At 38.5% G+C, this 18670-nt stretch overlaps 1 protein-coding gene across 1 annotated transcript in view; it reads left to right on the top strand.

Moving 5' to 3' along the window:
- LOC104617381 (neurobeachin-like protein 1) overlaps window positions 1-18670 on the top strand; it is a gene marked incomplete at both ends in the record, with an annotated part of 69642 nt that overhangs the window by 12159 nt on the left and 38813 nt on the right. The window contains 5 exon segments of the mRNA XM_010282692.1: window positions 6965-7056; window positions 13582-13743; window positions 15055-15136; window positions 15328-15455; window positions 18023-18105. Coding sequence (XP_010280994.1) covers window positions 6965-7056; window positions 13582-13743; window positions 15055-15136; window positions 15328-15455; window positions 18023-18105 — 547 coding nt within the window.

The following is an 18670-nucleotide window of genomic DNA, read 5'->3' as shown; positions in this document are numbered from 1 at the left end:
ATTTCTTTGTCATTCATTTCATCAGCCTTCATAAAGAGTAGAGAAAGCTATTGTAATTTCTAGATTATTTAGTATATCAAAGACAAGAGCCTGTCCCAAGTTAGTATAGATTTTTGTTATAGTTTCTTTTCACCTCATTGCCTTACAGAGTGTCATATCTGTGAGAAGGGCATTAGACTGGACCTCCTCTGTGCTGTTGGCTTTGTTTGTGGTGTTAAATGCTGAAGTTGGTGTTAGCCTTGAGAACTTGTTTCCCAGTTCCATCAAGTCTAAGGATGGCCTTGCTAGAGTCTTTTTAGAGATATATATATTATTTTTAATATAGATATATTTTAACTTTTAGTAAATATATATGTATATTTTAATATATATCTCTCAACTGTTAAAATGTTAGACTTCATGGGAAACTTGCTATATGTTTGGCAGTGTTTAGCCACAGCATTGCTATACATCCTGTAGACCAGTAGACTGGTTTTATTTAGCAACTTTTTTTCTTTCTAGCATTGTACTAACTGTGTTGGTGAAGAAAAAAACCCCAAACAAACCTCCCTTTTCTGGATGTTTTGTGGTTGGTTTTTTTGGTGTCATGTGGTTTTTGAGTTTTTGTTTCTTGGGTTGTTTTTTTAGATATCTGTTAGAAACAGTACACTGCTCAGGCCTGGAAATCTTTCTTTTTGAAGTGTGCAGAGCTGTGACAGCTGTGATTGTGCTGAGAGGGTATTATGAAAACAGAGGCCTAAAGGGTAGTGTGTTGTTTTGCTGTGGTGTTTTTGTTCTTGGTTTTTTTGTTTGTTTGTTTGTTTGTTTTTAAAGAAAACCAGAAGTATTTATGGAAGGGAAGGAACAAAGAAGTATTTTCACTTTTAGGTGCTTGGAGCTACATTTGATTTATTAGGCTTAAAATACTTCTTTATTACTGCAGGTAAATGACTGTTGCTATAGCAGTTTCACAGGCCTTCATTACAATATGTTGAGCTCAGAAGCCTAAGCTTAGGCTCTGCAGACTTGTGGCTGTCAACTAAAGGACTTTTTACTTTTTTTTTTTTCCGATTCGCACATATCCTTACAATGACACTCTTATGATAGCCTTGTTAAAACTCTGGTTGTTTTCAGTTTATCACTATGAAGAGAAATGGCTACCTTAAGTTGGATTTTAGCTTCTTGGAATTTCAAGCCACGGAGAAATTATCTTCCAGAAGCTTTAAGACATGCTTATTTAGGAATTTCTATTTATGAATTACCATTCAAATAAGATACAGAAATTTGTCTTGCACAAAAGCTAGGCAAGTTTCAGGTAAATAAATGAAATGTTTAGCCTTGTGACTTAGAAAGCTGCAAGGTTTTGAAAATCAGCATTTTCTTATCTTCTAGTGATTGGAAAGTTGTAACTGGTGAAAGGTGTTTTATTACTACATACAGCTTCCTTTTGCTTCTACTGCTGTTGTACAAATCAAAAATTTCGTTCTGCATTTCATGCTGATCTCATAGGGCATGTCTGCAGAGTGTGTGTGGTGGGGCTGGAGAAGAATAACAATCTAAAATTGGTTTATCACAGTTTGTCCTTGTGGTGTATTATCAAAATATACGTTACTTTGTAAGCTGTGCTTCAAAAGCATGGAGCATCTTCAGCCAGCACCACGGAACACAATTTGGAGCTCTTGTCTGATGTATAGCCTCCACCTACATTCTATCTGCAGAATGACAGCAAAAGGGTAATTATGAAAGTGGGGAATAAGAGAATGTATTCCATAGGTTTCACTGCTTTTAATGGTAATAAGGCTTCTGAGTATTGAATAATAAAGCAATTATTGTCTGGCTAAGTTACACTGCTGCCTTGGGAGGACTGCAGATGTAATGGAGTAGCTAACAATTTATAGTGAATCAGGTGGAGCCATTGTCGCAGTTCGGTGGTTTGTTGCTCTCTGTAGCAACACAAATCTGAAGTATTGCCAGACCCATGGGATGCAGCCCTCTGCCATGTAATAACATAGATATTTGTGAGATGGCAGCATGTGCAGGCTTGGAAAGCTGATCGGGCATTGAAGAACACAAATGTGTTCATGTTAAAATTAAGTCAATTTGTGTTCTGCTGTTCAAGTGGTTTACTGCTTCTGTCACAAGAATATAGAGGATAGTTGAAAAGGTAGGCGAGAAGAGAACTCAACAGAAATAAATTCTAAAATCCACTGAATCTAAACTTCAGATTAAATGGCAGCAACTGACCTGAGGGGAAAAAAAAGGTTCAGTTCAAGGTAAAGATGCTGGGTAGGATAATTGCAGTGTACATGGTGAACAGGAAGTAGCTGATACCCATTACTAGTGTCTGTTTTTATTATGAAATTAGAACTTCAAACCAATGTAAAAATACAGTTTTTCTGCTAAAACATGCTTCTGGTTTGGGAAAATATAAGGTGCATTTGAAACACATAGGCTGGTCTTCAGAAAGATATGTGTTTATCTATGTGTTAGGAATGGACGTTTTTGTGTACTTTGCCACAGGAAACATTTACCATTGTAAGTTTCCTTTCCTAAAACTGCTTCAGTAAAATTTTGATTTCTTGCAGCTTTAAATAGGTGACTGGTGCATGGGGTCTTCTGGGCTGATTGCTGCTAATAAAGAAAAAGGAAACCCTGGGCCAGATTCAATGTTTGAAAACTGTTTTAAACTTCTGTTTCTAATATCTTTGCAATAACTTATATGTCTTAAATTGTAGCAAAACTATGAAGTATTGGCTCACTTTTTCCTGGAATAATGTACTCCTAGTAAGTCTTCATTTTTGTTTGTTTCTGGAAAGGCGGCATACTTCTATTAGGTCATTTATAATGGTGTTTTATTTCTTAGTGTTTCTTGATGTTGCTAAGTTATCTTGTTTACTTTTTTGCCTTGATTTTTTTAGTTTTTCCCCCCATAAGTGGTGTTAAGTTAGTGCTGTTGCCTGGATGGAAGTATCTAGATATGACTCAGAATGACTCAACTATTGTGTAAGCTATTTTCTACATATCAAAATACCAGTAGCGTTACCTGGTGTTTTGATATCAAAGCTGATTATTTTAATAACTTGGAATAATATATAATTAATTGGCTGGCATGGAATTGAGGTAGAAGGGAGTTGGGTTAAATAGTGTGCTGCAGGTAAGGATCACACAGTACTGCAATTCTTGGTTTTTACCAGAATTGGGAGGAGTTTTATAGTGGCAAAGTGAATTGAGCAGTATGTGCGCTACAGGTAAGCTAAAACTTTTGGTGTTTTATAACATCTGTGCCAACTCTTGTCATCTACAGAATTGATTTTTCTTGCATATTTTGTCTGCAGTGCTCTCTCTTACTGCTAGTCTTTACTGATAGCCTTGCAAAGGCATTATAGTTGAAGGATAAGGTGGTAAGGAGGTTTAACTTAATCTTAAGCTTGAAGCTGAATTAGGCTATATCGTTAAAAAGGAGCAAGTAGACATTTAATCTAATTTTGTATTTGTCCTCCCCTTCCCTTTCTCTCATCCATAACCTTTAGCTAAAGAAACTTTTAAGTCAGATAGTGATGTTATTTGCACAGCTTTCTTCATGGTACATGTCCAAGAAAAACTTATTTTTCTTATAAAAATTTATAGTCAACAACTAGCGATGAGCCTCAACTGTGTCAACAAACGATTTTAATTTTGGAATACGCATAGAATCAATTTAGTAATTCATGTTATATTTCAAGGAGAGCTTGCTCATGCCCAGAAAATCCCAAAGCTGTTCGTTCAACAGGAAAAAAGTCAAATACGTTCAGTTTTTGCACATAGGTGGGCATTATTATTAGAGGCATGGGCACATGCATATGGCTAAGTTTCTGTTGGTTACTTCACCATGAATGCTATTGCTTTGTCCTTTGTAGCCTGAGCTATATTGTAGTTGCTAAAATTTTATCCTGGTTTTCCTCATCTTTATGTTCCTGTGAAGTAGCTTGCATGTGGCTAAAATAGCTTGCTGTGAATTGCAAGAAAGTTAAAGCTTTAATTATGTAACCATTTTTTAAAAGCCGTAATGCCTGAAGACAGCATCTTTGCTACTTCTAGCTCATACTTTTAGGGTATTAGCAAGTCTTAATTCTTGCCTACCTTTTGGTTTGATTTTTAAGGTTTTTGATCTCTGAACCTGAGAAATGTATATTCGCTACTCACCTGGTTGAGATAATCTGTAAACCCCTGTACTTAAAACTAGCAGCTTGGAAACCCTGAATTTATTCTTTAATGCAACAGCTTCCTTGATTCTGTATGTTGCAATTTCATCCTGAGGACAATTCATATGTGTGTGTTTAAGATAACCATTTCGTAGTTCAGTGCATGTTAAACGTGAGGACAAAGCTACATTACACTTACAGCACATAATACTTTTTGGACAGATTTTTAGCAGAAGAAGGGAGGGAGTGATGACTTAGAAAAGAAAACCATTGAAAGGGGAATAAAAGCAGAGATGAGGAGAAGGCAAATTATGAAGGAAGGAGATATTAGGAATGAAGTAGAAGAAGGGGAAATAAGGCAACTAAGAAAGATGAACAAGAAAGTGCAGTAAAGGCAATGGAAGCAGATAATCAGACAGGATACGTGCCTAGCTGAGGGTTTTATTTGGCACCTGTTGTTACAGTATCTGAACACGTTCCACATATAATTAATAATGACAGTGAAGTAAATTTTGTCTAGGTGTTTCTGATACTTCTTGCTCGAGTTAGGGGGGTCTTTGGGGGTACAGGGAAGGGTGAAGTCTAGAATGAGAAGGGGATTCCTGTGCTTTATAACTCCTGTACTTACTGTAGAAGGATGCTCTGAGAAGAGTTTTGCAGCGCTGCAGATTCTGGATTTCCATTTTTATTTTATTGCGTGTCATGTCTGTCGTCGTACGCCCCCACCTCCCAGGTCTTTTGTAGGTAGCTATTTTGCACTGTCAGGACTCTGTGTGTAAGTCTTTCTTGGTGACTCTTTCCTTTACATTGACATTTCTTCAGAATATTGTGTGTGTTAGAGTTATTCACAGATTGCTCCTTGGTCTTAACACTGCAGGGAAATAATCTATTATTTGGGAACCCTATGGTAATATAAAGGCAACAAGCAAAAGGGAAAAGAGAAGGATGAATAACAAAAGTTTAAACCTTTTGCAAAATCTTATAAATTATGGAGTAGACTTAGATATCATTTAAAATCTATAATACTTCAGGCAAATATTTTAAAGTTATTTTGAAAATTATGTGTAACATAGATTGTGGGACTGCATGGATGTGTATTAATGGACATGACTGTACAGTTCTTGTGGCGAAATATGTTAGCTATGTTCTGGCAGCTTGCTTTCGAAAATTAAGTGGCTTTACTTCTAAAGTGAGACTATCTCAAATGGCATATTTTGCCAGAGTTTTCCTGTGGTGGTCTAGTATCTGTCCTCTCTGCTGGCACAGTACCCAGCCCTGAGGTACTGTTGTCCATGAACAGAGTCTGTGTGCTCTTCTAAGAACAAGTAGGAAGCCTGAATTTAAATTCGATCTGTTTTATAGGTATTTAGTATACACGTCACATGAAAGTATCTTACTTTTCCCCCATCTGTAAGCCACTTGCTTTGACCTTTCAGATGGGAAACAGTGAAAGTGACAGAAGAATGTATTAGAGGTTACTCAGTTTCATTAGAGGTTAAAATGGCAGCAGCCACTGCCTCAGGCTTCTTAGGTTGCATTGATAATGACATTTCATCTTCAACCAAAAGACAGTAAACTCATATAGTGCAGTGAAGTTGAGTTTTACAGTGCTTTCACTAAAATTGTATTGTTTTCCTTGATAATCCCAGATGTGGCATTCCCACACTGTAGTGATCCAGTTCCAAAGTGGATGGAGTGGAATTTTCTGTAAGGAGAAAAAAAAAAAAAAAGTTGAAAGCCCCTTAGCATCTTTCCTCAGCTCCCCAGGGGCAGACCTTTTTCCTATGTAACTTTATATTGCAAGGTGGCTCCTTCAGAGCATATTCTTAATGTCCCTTCAATTTCTTCTGTGTTACAATATTCTGTTGTACTTTTCTTATAATGGTCTGGGGTAAATTATAAACACAGCTGTTTTTGGAAATACAAAGCTTGGACATGGTTTCAGGTTTAGGGCTACCAAACTCAGAGATGACTTGTCTGACTATTTTGGGTTTGCCAGGGTATGACCCCGAACGTGATAGCATTATAACAATGTGGCGTAAGAGAAGCCTTGTTATTACAGCAGATAGATTAGTAGAAGCCAGAAGAAATTTTACTTTTTTCTAGTGTTATCTTAGCCCTATAATTCACCTGCTACTTTTGCAAGCTTTGTTTGGCAATCCTACAGGTTCTAGTACCCATCCCTGAGGTGATCTGCTGGCCACAAACAGAGTCTGTGTGCTCTACTAAGGAATTGAAATTTAGGCTTTCTAATTGTTCTACCTGTTTTATAGATATCTAGTATACTAGTCATAGGCTCTGCCTTGTCTTTTGGAACACTTGGGCTCTAACCTGCTGCTAACTGCCATATTGATCAAAGAATGAAGCAAGAAGCAAATTATTTTGTGATTAGTATTGTTGTTGGAGTTTTTACTTAATTTTATAAGCCATAAAGAGTGTTGTGTATTAACATCTATGCTATCAAGACTAGAATATACTAGTAATTTTGTAAATCTGGGATGTAGTACTTGGAGAGTAAGTAAAGATTGTTGGTGGTGAGAGAAGCTAAAATGATTTGGTTAGCATTGGTACCAGGAGGTGGAAACACATGAACTAATGAATAGAGCAAGAATGTCACATCAGCACAACGTGGCTGAGAATTTCAAAGGGGACAGTTTTTTAATTTTAATTCTAAAAATCTGTGTATTCCCTCCTTTCTCCCAGTTGAAATGCATTAAAGAAAAGCTTTCCATTCAAGTTAGTACTTGAGTTGTTGATAGATGACCTTGAGTGCAGTATTGCTTAATGTTCTCTTTTTTTTACAGAAAGATCCAGATTACCTGAAGCTCTGGTTGGATAGTTTCGTTTCTAGCTATGAACAGTTTCTGGATGTGGACTTTGAGAAGATGCCAACTAGGTACGTAGACCTGTTCATCTCTGTTTGATATCTGAAACAGACCTGGCTGAGAGCCCAGTCTTGTTCAACGGCAATACTGCTGTTAAACAAAAGAAAGATTTCTAGTTGTTGAGTGGCACTCCCATTCTTTTGGAGGTCAAGTTGGGTTGGGAATGAGGAAACTAGGCAAATACTGGTGTTTGCATTATTTCAGGAGATGGCGTGAGTATTCACTTGTTCTGGCTCATAGAAATATAATTATTCCTTGTGCATTTTTTAAATAAGTATTCATTAAATGTTGCATATGAAATAGTATTAGTCAGTATTAGTGCTTGGTATCTGTATCAGCAGATGTAGAGAAGAGAAGAAAGATGTAGGTAAAGAGTTTTGGAATTTCAGGGGTTGCTTTAAGATTAAAGGTGAGATGAAATGCTTAATGAAAGATTTGGATATCTTAACTGAAAATATTTTAAAAATTAAAATATGCACAAATGATGATAGACTTTAAAGTGATTTCTTTGCATCTGTGAAGACTTCAGGGAAAAAGTATTGCTGATTTCACTCACGTTGCTGACCACAAGTTCTCAGTACAATCATGAGATGGTATTGTAGTCTAATTTCGGAGTTCCGTATTTAGTGTTTTGAATTTGTCTGCTGTGTTCCAAGGATTGTGTTTTCCAAGACTAACTTCACAAATGAGGAATAGAAACTCAGGCACTGGATGTTTTCTCTTGTTTTTGAGGTGTTTACAGGAACTAAGGGTTTTAAGAAAAAACAAATGTTATAGATTGAGAAATCATGAGAAGTGGTATCAGTATTATAGCTGATACTGCTACTGGTGTTTGAATGCAGAGAATGGCTCTCCTTGTATGATGGCTGCAGTCCAAGCCCTGTTGAAATTAATGGAAATTCTTTAATGGGCTTTGGATTAGATCCTATTTGAAGTGTAAGTGATAGCCTCTCCTGTTACAATGAAATGAAGAATGCTGCAACTCTATCTCAGTTGATAAAAACTGGGCTTCTTTGCTCTTTGTATTAAAATTTTCCTCATAATGCCTATATGAATGCCAAATATGTAGTACAATTGCTAATAAGCAAGATCTTCAAATTAATTCTGTGCTCTTTCAGAAGATCTGTTTTCTTTGCAGTATCAAAAATGCATCTACTGTGTTAAGTTTAAAAAAGTTTATCCTTTGACACAGGTTATCTTTAATGTACTATTTAATATTGAAATTTGAACAGTGGAAGAGAAGAATATCACGGAACTTCGGGTTTTTAAAGGTTTTTTTGGTTTATGTGTGTTCATGGTTTTTTGTTTTCTCTAGTTTTTTAACAGCAATGAAACAAAAAATAAAATGTGAAGCTTACTTGTGCAGAACAACAGCAGCCTCTTCATTGTGCTAAATGATGGTTTTGTGAGCATAAAAATAGTGGGTTTTTTCTGAGGTTAATGACAGGATTAGTGATTTAGTCTGGAAAAATAGGCCCATGTGGATTTAGACTCATTTGTGTAACAGACGTAGAGAAAACGTATCAAAACAACAGGGATGAAGGCAGATCATTCCTGTGTTTTGGTGGCTGGATTAAAAATTACACTGAGAGCACATATTAGAATTAACAAAGAATTGCAATTTCTGCTTTTATTTGCATTTATGAGATAATCAGGCATGTGAAAAGTGACATCTTTCTGGGGTTTGTCAATTTATATTCCAGGCATTTACATTGTGGAGCTGGTCTACAAAAAAGTAGGTCAGTGTCAAACTACCAAATGCTATTTTCCAGTGACTCTTCTCTTGGGGCCATAGGACCCTGCGGACTCAACTTTTTTTACTGGAGTTGCTTATTAAATAACCCATTCTGTCTTTTGGTTTTGGAAATAATATATTAAGCTAGCTAAAATGAGAAACTGAGTGGACTAACACGTTGTTTTTTTCCTTATATAAATCTTGGTATGCTTTACAGCTATATGCCTAAAAGACCTTGTGTACTGAAGGGCAAGTGCCAGGAAATAATGAGAAACTGTGTAGGGAGAAGAAAGCTTATACAGATTGCTGGACAGAACTAACCTTTTGGAAGACAAGCATGAAGTTTTCTGTCGATGTAAAACGTGTTTTTTTTAGCATCCAAGAAAACATCACTGAAGAAATGTAAGAAAAAGAAACTATCAGTGTGTTTGCTATGGTTGTTTTTTTCTTTCCTGAAAGAAGAGCTCTTAATTGGCACTACCACTTCCTAATTTAACTGAGATGAGTATTTCTTCTATAAATTAAAATATTTAATTTCCTGAAATCTGCTTTGGAAATCTGAAAGATGCTACATAGTGCAGAATTAGGAAATCTCTAAATATGGAGAACGACTGTATCAAGTGGTATGATTTGATTGTGTAAGTAGAGCTTATACAGTTATGCAGCTTATAGGCTTATACAGCTTCAGTTCTATCCCCATCTTTGTGCATGTACCCTATATTTTTAAGTGAAACGGTTCATTAATAGTGTTTTCAGTGATTTTACTGAAAACATGAGGGGATTTTACCCAAAAGGTGAAAATATCTATGCTGACAGCTTTGAGCATGGAGCACAAAACATAGTGCACCTGTCTGTTCTTTCCCTAAAACACATTTATTCATCTTGTATGTATTAACTGCGAAAAGGATAAAACCTTTATCAGCTGGTGGGAGGCTTTTCCCCCCTCATTGAAAGAGAGGAATTGTCATTTGGTTTCATTAGAAACAACAAAGCCTTCTAGGGTGTTGTCATGCTCTTTTTCTGCTTTTGGTTTGCATGATCTTGAGCAAAGCACCACAGGAACCGTACTTTCTTAACGTATTGACTTCAGGCCCACATAAAAATGATGCAGGAGTCATGATAGGAATGCTGATTACATGGTTTCATGGTTGTTGAAAAGTAAAGCCTAGTTTTCTACAGCACTTTGTTCCAAAGTGCTTACCACTGGCAGAGAAGAGGTTGAAAGTCCCAGTGTGTGAGTTTGAGCTGTAGTAGGTGAATACAATTTAGAGACTAATTTAACATCCTTTCAAACACCTGAGATGGCAGTTCCTATTGCTGCATAACCATATTAATGTAATGCAAGGAAATTCTAAATAAAAAGAACCCAAATGTGTTACGGTCTTTCTCATATTTTTGAGGTAGGGTACCAGCAGTCAAATAAGAACATCGGTTAAGGTATGATTTTTTGAGATTTATTTTTTCTCTTCCTTTTGGAGTACTTAGTTTACACAGCTAGTTTGTCAGCAAAAATTGATCCTGTATGTCCACAAATTTAACTTTTAGATTTTTCTGATAATATAGTGGTAATTTGCTCTGGGGTGAAAAGAAGTTTGATTATTTATAAATATTTATATTTATTTATATACTCTGTAGTATATTCAGTTTGAATAATCCTGATTAAGTATTTCTTGTGCCAGTCTTGCATAAGGCAGTAAATTCTGATGGGTTGTGCAATAGCACAAACAGGCAACTACTGCAGAGAAAGCGTTCTTTGGGATGTGAGGCATGAAGGGTATGCTGTTTGCTCTCTTGTAAAGCATTTTATGATCTTACTGAAAAAGACTGCTGGCCATTTTAGGGAAATTACTTCTGAATATATGATTTCAGCTGTCAAAAGTTATGGTCTTCTTAACACAGAGGCGGTGAATTATCAGATTATGAGGAGCCATGCTTAGAGTCCCAGAGGGTATGGGTCTGCTGGCATCTTGAGGGGTGAAGCTGCTATCACAGGAATTACAACTTCTTTCTTGGCAGTTGTGTTGGAAAAAAGCGGTTGCTCTTGGTTTTGTGGTTAGTGTCTCTATCAGTTTAGAGCCTAGACCCTATAAAATTTTTGTTAAAACTTTCTGAATCCCTTGAGATTCTGAATGCCAGGATGTAAAAAGCACATTGGACAACTCTGAAGAGGTGTTGTGGTTTAGCCCCAGGCGGCCACTAAGCACCACGCAGTCCCTTGCTCGCCTTCCCCTCCCACAGTGGGACGGGGGAGAGATTGGGAAAAAAAAAGCTCGTGGGTTGAGATAAAAACAGTTTAACAGGACAGCAAGAGAGAAGGAAACAAGAATGGTAACAACAATAACAATACTGACAAAGGAATGTACAAGAACAAGTGATGCCCAATACAGCAATTGCTCACCACTCAGTGATTGATAGCCCGTCCCCGAGCAGTGATTCCCGCCCCCCAGCTTACTCCAGTTTATGTACTGGGCATGATGTTACATGGTAGGGAATATCTCTTTGGCCAGCCTGGGTCAGCTGTCCTGGCTGTGTCCCCTCCCAGCTTCCCGTGCATCCCCACCCTTGCTAGCAGGCCAGCACGAGAAGCTGGACTGTCCTTGACTGCTCAGCAACAGCTCAAAACATCAGCATGTTATCAACATTTTCTCATCCCAAATCCAAAACATAGCCTCACAGTAGCTTCTGTGAAGAAAACCAACTTTATCCTGACTGAAACCAGGACAGTATCCACCCCTTATTCCATACCATTTACATCATGCTCGGGTCCAACACTTTTCAATACATTCCAATTATTCATGATTACTCTTCCTGTCTTTCAATATGTACACACAGATACCATTCCTTTAGTCCCTGGGCCATCACTCTAAAATGTCTGTGGAGTTCATTCAGTCCATGACTTTGGGTTTCATCCATCATAGCAGTCTCTCAGGGCAGGGGAGATGGTATGTGGTGTTGGATTGTTACCTGGCGCGGTGCGTGGAAGATGTCAATCTTGAGGAAACTGCTGGGCGCAAGCTGCTGAAGCCAGTTCTGGTTCCATCACTGCTGCACATCGCTCGGTTTCAGTAAAGCTCATTCCTCATCAGTCTGGGTGATTCTTACTGTAATACCATTGGTATGGTAGATAGCAACCACAGTAGTAATGACGTACCGTATTGTTTAGCAATTAACATAATAGAATTCAAATCATTGACTGTTTTCACCCAAAATCAAACCTCCTTGAGGTACACATCAGTCTTCCCTATCCTTTTGCATTACTCACCAAGTGTACCCAGGTCCCTCACAATCCCACGAATGGGGTTTGCATTTGCCTGAGGCAGGAGTAACCCAGACTGTCTTCCCCAGCATATTTTTTACGTGCACCACAGGGACTTTATCCTGTTCTACAGTACATAAAGGTTTTGATTGCGCAGGGCCGGCTCTATTAGTAGATCCCCTAGTGTTGACTAACCAGGTGGCTTTTGCTAAATGTTTATCCCAATGTTTGAATGTCCCATCACCCATTGCTCTCAGTGTAGTCTTTAACAGTCTGTTGTATTGTTCAATTTTTCCAGAAGTTGGTGCATGATAGGGGATGTGATGTACCCACTCAGTGCCATGCTCTTTGGCCCAGGTGTCTATGAGGTTGTTTCGGAAATGAGTCCTGTTGTCTGACTCAATTCTCTCGGGAGTGCCATGTCGCCATAGACTTGTTTTTCAAGGCCCAGGATAGTGTTCCAGGCAGTGGCATGGGGCACAGGGTATGTTTCCAGCCATCCGGTGGTTGCTTCCACCATGGGAAGCACATAGCGCTTGCTTTGGTGAGTTTGTGGAAGTGTGATATAGTCAATTTGCCAGGCCTCCCCATATTTATATTTCAACCATCGTCCTTCATACCAGAGGGGCTTTAACTGCTTGGCTTGTTTGATCGCAGCACACGTTTCACATTCATGGATAACCTGTGCAATAACGTTCATGGTCAAGTCCACCCCTCGATCCCGAGTCCATCAGTGTGTTGCATCTCTTCCCTGATGGCCTGAGGTGTTGTGGGCCCACAGAGCTATAAATAGTTCACCCTTATGTTGCCAGTCCAGATCTACCTGAGCCACTTCAGTCTTAGCAGCCTGATCCACCTGACGGTTGTTTTGATGTTCTTCAGTGGCCTAAATCTTGGGTATGGGTGCATCTACATGACATACTTTTATGACCCGATTCTCTAATCGGGCAGCAATATGTTGCCATAATTCAGCAGCCCAGATGGGCTTGCCTCTGCGTTGTCAATTGCTTTGCTTCCATTGCTGTAGCCACCCCTGTAGAGCATTCGCCACCATCCATGAGTCAGTATAGAGTATTGGCCATTTTTCTTGTTCAGCGATACCTAAAGCCAGCTGGATGGCTTTCACCTCTGCAAACCGACTTGATTCACCTTGTCCTTCAGCAGCTTCTGTGACTCGTCATGTAGGGCTCCATGCAGCAGCTTTCCACCTTCGAGGTTTGCCTTCAATACGAGAGGACCCATCAGTCAACAGGGCATATTGCCTTTCATTTTCTGGCAGTTTGTTATATGGTGGAGCCTCTTCAGCACGTGCCACCTCCTCTTCTGACGTTATTCCAAAACCTTTGCCTTCTGGCAAAGGAAGCTCAAGCTGGCCTATTGCCACCAGGCATTTCCTTGTGGTTCATTAGAAAGTGTGTGTGAGCCATAGGTTCAGTAACCTTTCTTATTAGAGGTCTCTTGGAACACTAAGTGAGCACATTGAAATTTATTGGTAACATGTCATTTGCATGATTTAACATTTTTGTGTGTGGTTTTTCTCTTTAGGGTGGATGACATTCCTCCAGGAATATCACTGCTTCCTGATAACATTCTTCAGGTCGTCAGGCTCCAGCTCCTACAGTGTGTCCAGAAAATGTCAGACGGACTAGAAGAGCAGCAGCAGGCTCTGTCACTTTTACTTGTGAAGTTCTTTATCATCCTGTGCAGGTATTTCTTCTGATTGTTACCTCAGCAAGGCTATTGTTTGTTTTAAAAAATCTTGATGCTGCCCATGAATACAGATTCTAATGACACATACAATGTGATTTGACACTTTCCAGTAGAAACAGAGAAATGCCATGTCTCACAATCTTTAAATAAAGGAAGTGGGAATGATAGAGAGAGGATCGAGCAAGGCAATCATCTTAACAATAATGTTTGCCATAAGAAATGGAATAGAAGGGGATTAGACACTAAATTCCTTGTAATTGCATAAGATATATCTATGGTACCTGGTATAAGAAATACTTTTAAAAGAAAAGGCACACTCTAGCAAGTGTTGGATATGAAATAACTCGAGAGCAAATTGTACAGAAGAACACTTTCACATTCTTAGCATGCTTATAATTCCATAAACAGCTTAAGAAACTGACTTATTACAGTACTAATGCAACTGGCTTCCTTCTGAAACTTATGCTTTATTTTGTAATTCTCTTGAAGCAGGTGAATAAACTGTTCTTAGGGATCTATTCATCACTATTTCTTCCGTGTTCTATTGTAAACTGCATTAAGAGAGGAAGGGAATAAAATATGATATCTCCTTTTCTGAGGAGTATTTGAAGCAGCCTTTTTTTTTTTTTTTTTGAGTCCTTTGGCTCTCCTGGAATCCTGGAATATGAAATATAAGCTGAGTAGGTGGTGGTAATGTGTTTCTGAATTGCAAACTGTTGTCAGTCTTATTTAATTGCTGAAAAGTTCTCCTTACATCATCACCTCAGTGTCTGATCTTTGTGACTTGTCCTCAAGACTGAGGAATAACATGTGCATGCCATTTCTTTGTTGTTGTTGATTTATTTATATTATAAAATACTTTATTACGTGTTTGTTTTCCTTGGGAGAATTTAAAGCTAAGAAATGCTTTAATTTATTAAAGCATATGTTTGCTAAAGTTTTAGGAAGTGTATGCACTAGTAATGTGGGACAAGTAGAAATTACTGCCTTTTGTTATCAGATGCCATTTCTGAGCTTTCTATTTAGAGTGTCCTGGGAATCTGCTTAACCTCTGAAACCCCAAATTCCAGATAGAACTGGCCTGCAGCAGAGTGACTTAGGCCTTTCTTTTCCTTCCTGTTAGAAGAAAACTTGTGAGCACTGTTACTGTGAGAGAAATAAACATTTGAGTGCAGCCTTTTGGAGAGTATTTTTGAAATACTGATACACTTTTGTATGATTATAGACAGAATGCTAAAACAAATGTTGTTTGAACTAGCCTCAAATGGTACACTCTGTGCATTTCTTTCACTTCTGTTGTCTTCATAGAAATTTGGCTAATGTGGAGGAGATTGGGATGTGTTCATACATTAACCATGTTATCACCATGACTACGTTATACATTCAACAGGTATGTGACTAACAATTCCCATCTGTTATTTTTGCCATCCGATACTTCCTGCTTCTGCTTATGCGATCTGCTTTTTCAGTAATAGTGTTTTGAACTGGCCAAAAACAACAGTTTTTCTCCAGTTTGTGGAGATCAAGATTAATTTTGAACTTCCAGAAATCTTCTGACCACAGCTTTCTCTTTTTCCTCAGTTAAAAAGCAAAACAAAAGAAAAAGAAGTGGCAGATCAGACCCCCATGGAAGAATTTGTGAGACATGCGTTGGCTTTTTGTGAAAGTCTCTACGATCCATATCGAAACTGGAGGCAGCGAATTGCAGGGTATGTGTGGACTATGACAGGATTATAAATAGTGCAGTTTATGATGACTTTAGCTAAACAATATGTAAAGTTTCTGATAGAACTACTGCTGTCTGATGTCAAACTAAAATAAAAAGTCGTTACATGTGTATTCTTCTGCTGTTGCATTTTACAACTGTTAGAAGTGATAGCCTTGAGCACTTGATACTGTGTTTTAGGTTTATTTTTTTCCCAAAGATACACTCTTCAGAGTATCATTCATGAAATAGTTTTTCTACCAAAATTAACATCATCAAGCAGGCATGCTTGAAACTGAACTTCATTGCCACCGAAGTTGTCAGAGTAATACATCCTGTTCCGTTCAGTGCAAAGCTGAGTTGTGAGGCTTTTTGAAAGGTGGGAAGTGTAGAAAGTCAGGAAATGGGCTTTCTGAAATGCTTAATATCTGTCATTCTAGGCACAGGCCCTGTTCTTTGAAATTGCTAGTGATTCACTTTATCTGCTATAACTGACTCTTCAGAGACGTCTTATAAATTTCTGAGAGGGATTTTTCATGTACAGTTCTCTCTTACTAGCCGCAAATTAATTACAATAATATTAAATATACCTGGTCTTGTACATTTAATGTATTTTTCTGCTGTGTTTACAAGGGCTGAAGTTGTTTGCTCCTTGCTGCTAATCATTCAGAGCTACTTTTCCTTTAAGTCCTCACTTTTATTTCTATTGGGACCATTTTGGCATGTGTCAAATATTGGAACTGTGCATGCAAATAACTAAAGCTGTAGAGAGTTCGTATCTCATGTTACCTAGTCTTGTAAAACCTCAGGTCCATTCTCACAGTATAGGTTCTGTAGAGGTAGCACAGCATTTGTGCTAGCTCTGTGACTTGCATTTGTGCAGTACTGTGCACACAGAGTGGGGATTGTGTAAGCTACTGGGGTTTCTTTGTAGCTCAAAACCTGCAGTATGCCGTAATACCGCATGAAGCTTTATGAGGCTGTTCTAGAAACAGAAGGTAGTATTCTCAATAACCTCTTGAATCGTTGTGCACAGAGTTTTAAGGAGCATGTAAGGATCACAATTTCTGGTATTTTTGTGCAACATGAGGATTCCCCTTTCCTAGGACAGAGCATGAATTGACACCACTTCTTACACATGGCCTGCCAGAGTACTGCTAAGCTGTTTTCAGATTCAGTGTAGGTCATGCCAGCACATCTCGTGGTATCTGAGTTAAAGTGTAAGTGCTCAAAATCAATGAATTTTTAACCAATGAAAGTGCAGAATTTGTCAATGAATCAATATAATCACACCATAGAAAAGTGTTATGCTTTCTGAAACTGGTTATAGTTTAAATATCTTTTAAAAATCACAACATATTTCCTGGCAGTCTAAAAGTTAAAACGAAATTAAATTTTAGGATGTACTGAGAGATGTTTGGTTGTAACTGACCAACATAAAGGTCCTTCCATGGCTTTCTTCTTTCAAAAACTGGCTCATTTTTCTAAACTCGTGGAACAAGGAAGCCAAAAGGAATGGGGTTGGCAGACCTGGTTGAATTAGGGCAAAATAAGTTATTGAAGATAACAGTATAGATATGTTGCATCTTTGAAGAGAAGTTTCTAAGTGTTATCAGTAGAATTATATCCCTTTAATTTGTTTCCCCCCCATAATGAATGCATAATAATGTTTTCTGCCCATTTCAAATTGCATGGTTAAGAAATTTGGCAGTCTAGCTGGTGGCTTAGTTACAGTAATGTCCTGGTTTCAGCCAGGATGGAGCTGGTTTTCTTCGCAGAGGCTGGTGCGGGACTGTGTTTTGGATTTGGGATGAGAAGCTGTTGATAGTGTGCTGATGTTTTGGGTTGCTGCTGAGCAGCCAAGGACAGTCCAGCTTCTTGTGCTGGCCTGCCAGCGAGCAGGCTGGGGGTGCACGGGGAGCTGGGAGGGGACACAGCCGGGACAGCTGACCCAGACTGGCCAAAGAGATATTCCCTACCATACGACGTCATGCCCAGTACATAAACTGGAGTTGGCCGGGGGGCGGGAATCGCTGCTCGGGGACGGGCTGTCGATCACGGGGGGGGGAGGAATTGCTGTATTGGGCATCACTTGTTCTTGTACATTCCTTTGTTGGTATTATCATTGTTGTTTCCTTCTTTTTTTTCCTGTCCTATGAAGCCCTGTTGATCGCAACCCGCCAGTTTTTTCCCAATTCTCTTCCCCGTCCCACTGCGGGAGGGGGAGTGAGCGAGCGGCTGCGCGGTGCTTAGTTGCCGGCTGGGGCTAAACCACGACAAGTAAGCAAGGACTAAGTAACAGATTGCTAGCTTCTTTTTTTAATTAAAAAACCCTAAACCATATTGTAAAAAGTTAAAGTATGTCTAGGAGCAGAACAGTAAATATGGGATTAGCTGCGATTCATTTTTTCAGGATGAAATACTATTTTACTGGTTTTTTTTGATCCTGCAGGCAAAAGATAACTCCTCATTTTTGGCAGTATTTTCTATTTTGAAGTCATAAATTAATAAGTCGTAAACAAAAATATCATACCTAATTTCTTTGATGTGTCTTTTTTAATGTAATTGCAGACGTTTCCTTAGTACAGTGGAAAAGAACAGACAGAAGTATAAACCAGCTTCCCTCACTGTTGAGTTTGTCCCTTTCTTTTACCGTGAGTATTATCAAGAGCATGTTTAAAAGTAGTCATCTTTGGCGGAGTGATCTTAGTGATTCCAAGTTCCTTTCCTCTAAGAATGCCTGATAAATATAAAAGCACCATACTTTCTTCCTGAGGCTGAATGAAGTGGGTTGCTCTGTTTGCTTGTTTTTTGCTCTGAGCATCACTATCTTGCCATTCCTACTCATCTTTTAAAGCCTGGGTTTTTTCAGACTTCCATTCAGTGCCTAATGTGGTTTAATAGGGTTGGTTCTGTGAATTGCCAACTTTCCCATTTACTAGGGTACATACAGTGATTGCACATAAGATCCCTGTAGCAACTGTAATGATAACTCCTATGGAAAAATAATTTTAGGAAAGTGTTCATGCATTTTTGTCTTTTAATATGATTTAACAGCTAGAAAGAAGGAAACTCTGTGCCATCTGACTGGCAAATGCGCCTTGGACTGCAGTTTGGGAAACTGCTCTGTTTCATCTCTGGTTAAGTCATTAAATATCATTATGACTACTTTGGAATTCATGTGTTCTTACTATTGCAGTTTGGCTGTGTGGAAAAGGA

The sequence above is a fragment of the Phaethon lepturus genome, unplaced genomic scaffold (genome assembly GCF_000687285.1).
Source record: "Phaethon lepturus isolate BGI_N335 unplaced genomic scaffold, ASM68728v1 scaffold1202, whole genome shotgun sequence".
Lineage (NCBI taxonomy): Eukaryota > Metazoa > Chordata > Aves > Phaethontiformes > Phaethontidae > Phaethon > Phaethon lepturus.
This window is presented reverse-complemented; position numbering and strand designations above follow the sequence as displayed.